The 3,609-nt window shown below is 54.9% G+C and overlaps 1 protein-coding gene across 1 annotated transcript; it reads right to left on the reverse strand.

Moving 5' to 3' along the window:
- Positions 1-2,209: 2,209 nt before the first annotated feature.
- On the reverse strand, positions 2,210-3,456 carry LOC118158114 (aldehyde dehydrogenase family 3 member A2-like). The gene is made up of 2 exons (XM_035312685.1): positions 3,294-3,456; positions 2,210-2,756 (listed from the first exon to the last, which is right to left on the reverse strand). The coding sequence occupies exons 1-2, from the start codon at positions 3,331-3,333 to the stop codon at positions 2,554-2,556; spliced, it is 243 nt and encodes an 80-aa protein (XP_035168576.1). The 5' UTR covers positions 3,334-3,456; the 3' UTR covers positions 2,210-2,553.
- Positions 3,457-3,609: the final 153 nt, after the last annotated feature.

The following is a 3,609-nucleotide window of genomic DNA, read 5'->3' on the forward strand; positions in this document are numbered from 1 at the left end:
TGAAGGCCGCCCTGGCCCTCCCCACGACCTGCTGCATCCTCTCCATGCCCGCCGGCCGCCGCTCCCCGCTCGGGGCAGCCCGGGGCAGGACGCGGCCGTGGGGCAGGGGCCGCTCCCCGCACGCTCCGCCCCGCTCCCGGCTCCTGCCCAAGCGGCTCTGGGAGGGCGGCGGCGCGGCCGGGCCCATCCCGTACGGGAGGGGGGGTACAGCGGGGCCGCCCCCCTCCGGCCGGATGGAAGCGGCGAGTGGGGCGTGGCTAATGACAAAGGGGCGTGGTTAAGAACAGCGGGGGCGTGGTTTGGGTGCAGGGGGCGGGCCCAGGGCGCTGCAGTTCCCGCGGTTCCCGTTCGGGGCCAGGTCCCCGCGCCCCGCTGGAGGAGCGGCCCCGCCTGGGGGCCGGCAGCCGCTGGCAGCGCCGGGGCAGGGGCAAAGTCCCCGCTCCGGGCTCCCTTATCTAAGCAGGGGAAGTGGCACGGGGCGGGCTTTCCCCCTGAATCCCACGGCACCTCGGTTCTGAGCCCCGTACTGCTGGGCCCCTTCCAGCTCCCCCTGCTAGGGGGGAACGCAGAGGCTGCGGTCTCTGTGAGCCGAGGAAGAGCAGGGCGCTGACAACGCACGTGGGGGATATGGAGGCAAAACAAGCCACAGCAAGAGGCTGAGGTGGACGATCTACATAACCTTGACGCACTCACGTGGTGAAGACACTCACGTGGTGAAGACGAGTCACACATCCAGGGAAGGGCACTGACACAAGGCCGGGCTCATTCCAGTTATATCAGCCCTGCCTCCACTTCCAAGAACTGCAGCGGACTCTTGGGAACTCATTGCAGAGCTGTTACCATCATTTCAGACACCGCAGTTCCTCAGGCAGCCTGACGCTCTTGCAGGGGCCATACGTATTATTGCAAAGCTCCTCAGCTAAAGCCATGCCCAGCTCATTCTACACCTGCTCGCTCACCTTGGTGCTGTGCAGGGCCAGTAGTTGGGTGCTCATGCCCCCAAGATGGGGCTGGAGCAAAGAATGCACTGCCCCGCAGCTCCCAGGCTGACCCAACACCCCCCATCCAGCCCCAGAGCCCCCTTGACCCCTGCTCCCCTCACATCAGCTCCAGCTCCACAATGTTTTCCCAGATCAGACTGTCTCTCCAAGGGCACGATGCAAGCTTAAGCCCAAGGTGCTGTGCTTGAGCCACTGCTTCCCCCAACACAAAGCCTGGCTTTCCTACAGCCGGGTGGCTTTGTAAACAACTTGTGGGTTGCGGCTCAGCCAGCACATGAACATTTCACAAGCGATTGCACAAACCGCAGCAGTAACCAGTCTGCTGTGGAAGAGTGACGAGCAATTGCCCGTACTTGCACGCAGGAGGCAACACGTAAGGAAAAACAGGCTGGGCTTGATGGAGCCTTTGCATTGTGATACATGAAAAGGAGCTGGGTTTGCAGTCGAGATGACGCAAGCAGGAAAAGTGAGAACTTTTCTTGCAGGAGCATCACCTTGTTAACGTGCTCTCCTTGATCCTATTTAGCATGCTTGCACACAGGTTATGTCGAAGCTCTGCATGCCATGCTGCCTGGGAGTCCAATAAGAATTAGACAAGGGGCTCATGCAGCCAGAGGAAGGGTCTGTGAACTCTTGGGAGTATTATGTTGTGCCCTGGGTGTCAGCGCTGCAACGTGTCCTCTGCAGTCAGCACACCCACAGCAGGATGGCTGCAGGATCATCGAGACCGTTACTTACCTGTGCTTTCCACAGTGGCCGATCTCCAGAGCCTGCTCTCCTGCTTGAAAATTCTCACCCTTCAGCCAGAGGATTTCCAAGCCATTGCAGCACTGCTTGTGCTTGGCAGCACACAGAGCACGCAAACATCCCTGCCTGCACCTCATCCTGTGGCCAGGAGACTGCTATCAGGCCATGCTTTCGCAGAAACCTGCAAATAATTCATCTGTATTGACAAGAATGACAGAGCAGCACCGTGATGCCAGCCTGGGAGATGGCCCCTTGTCCTTGGCAGGGACATCTTTGAGCCAGCTATGGTCCAGAAACAACCCGAGGTTGCTTTAAGTGTTGCAAAACATCAGCTGAGTCACCCCGGAGCAGCGCTGGGTGAGAACTTTCCTGGTGACAAGCATTTCTAAACAAATAATGCCGACTTGTAGTACTAGTCTGTAGTACTAGCATAAGCCAAAAAAACCACCCAACGTAATAGCTTCACTCTCCATTTAGCCACTTGTTCTCTTTATTTTTATATAGAAAATAGTATGAAAATCATTAGTTGGTTAAATGACAAATCCACCCCTTCTGCTTAGCTGTTACATCAACAGTTAAACACCCCGATCAAGATTCACGTCTTCCAGTATAATACAGGAAAGATGTCAGGCACTTCTGACAAATATCAATTCCATTTCAAACTAGCAAAAACTTTGTCTGAAAAGATGTGGGAGAAAGGGGCCTTATTAATAGCCCTGCTGACTGCAAAGCTGCAATAAGCGTTCATCTCCTTCATGTGTTATCTTTCATATCTAATGAGCCACAAACATGAAATTCACAGCAATCACTTCAACGACAGTCCAATTCGGACCTTGTTAAACGGCTTCAAAATGAAAAACTTGGCCCAATCCAGCTTCTTCTGGCTGCCAGGTGGGTACCGCAGTTTGTTCATACCCTCCATCTTCAGGTCCTTGATCAAGCAGGCGCGGCGGTGGGAGAAGGTCTCAAAGCTGTGCTTGCCGTGGTAGGCGCCCATCCCGCTGTTCCCTGGGACACACAACGCGGCCAGGTCACACCACAGGCTGGGCCAGTCAAGCCTTTGGCTACTTGTGGCCACCAGCACGGCAAGCAGGAACACAGGAAAGTTTCCATTGCTTGCCAGCTGCAGCACAAGTTACCTACCCACATTTTGGCTTGCTACACTTCTAAAGCATAACTTTTCCCCTTCTATTCCTGCAGGGAGGCTGTGTCATTCCTCTCTGCAGAACTTCTCAGTCTCTAAGGTGTCGACCTGCACCCTCCCTCCAGAGTAACTGCTAATCACCCTGGTCACAACGAATGTTTGGAAAACACCTTTCACATTAGTCTATGCTAAATGCTTCAATCCTCCCAACAACACATACCAAACATATTTCTCTCTCTTGGCCCCTCTCCTAAGGGACTTGTAGAAGTTGTTGTTACTGAGACCTGCTATCCAGAGGCCCTTCACATGTGACAGGCGCAGCGTACCGGGCACAAGCCAACCACTGCAGTGCCGTGGCACAAGCACCAAGTCACAACGCTTCAGGAGCCCCAGCAACTTACCAACACCACCAAAGGGTAAGGTTGAGAGGAAGAAATGCATGATGACATCATTTCCAGTGACGCCCCCACTGGAGGTTTCTGAGATGACTCTCTTGATTATCTGACAGAAGAAAAAGTGACAACAACAACAAAATTACCAAGGCCCAGCAGAGACCAGACGAGGTCACCAAGCAGCACTGGGAAGGGAGCCATGGGACAACGGGCTCTCATGTTCACTTTCTCTGGCTCACACCTCACACAAGCCCTCTCCACACAACCCTAACTGAAAAGCTGGAAAGACAGGACCTCTCCTCCACAGCAAAATCTTACAAGTCCC

This window comes from Oxyura jamaicensis (assembly GCF_011077185.1).
Source record: "Oxyura jamaicensis isolate SHBP4307 breed ruddy duck chromosome 19 unlocalized genomic scaffold, BPBGC_Ojam_1.0 oxy19_random_OJ91169, whole genome shotgun sequence".
NCBI classification, from domain to species: Eukaryota; Metazoa; Chordata; class Aves; order Anseriformes; family Anatidae; genus Oxyura; species Oxyura jamaicensis.

What these genes read in the sequence shown, in the direction of transcription:
- LOC118158114 (XM_035312685.1), bottom strand. Translation starts at nt 3,333, where the DNA reads ATGCATTTCTTCCTCTCAACCTTACCCTTTGGTGGTGTTG. An exon ending in CTTACCCTTTGGTGGTGTTG is followed by an intron (nt 2,757 to 3,293) that starts GTAAGTTGCTGG and finishes TGTGTGTCCCAG; the next exon opens with GGAACAGCGGGATGGGCGCC.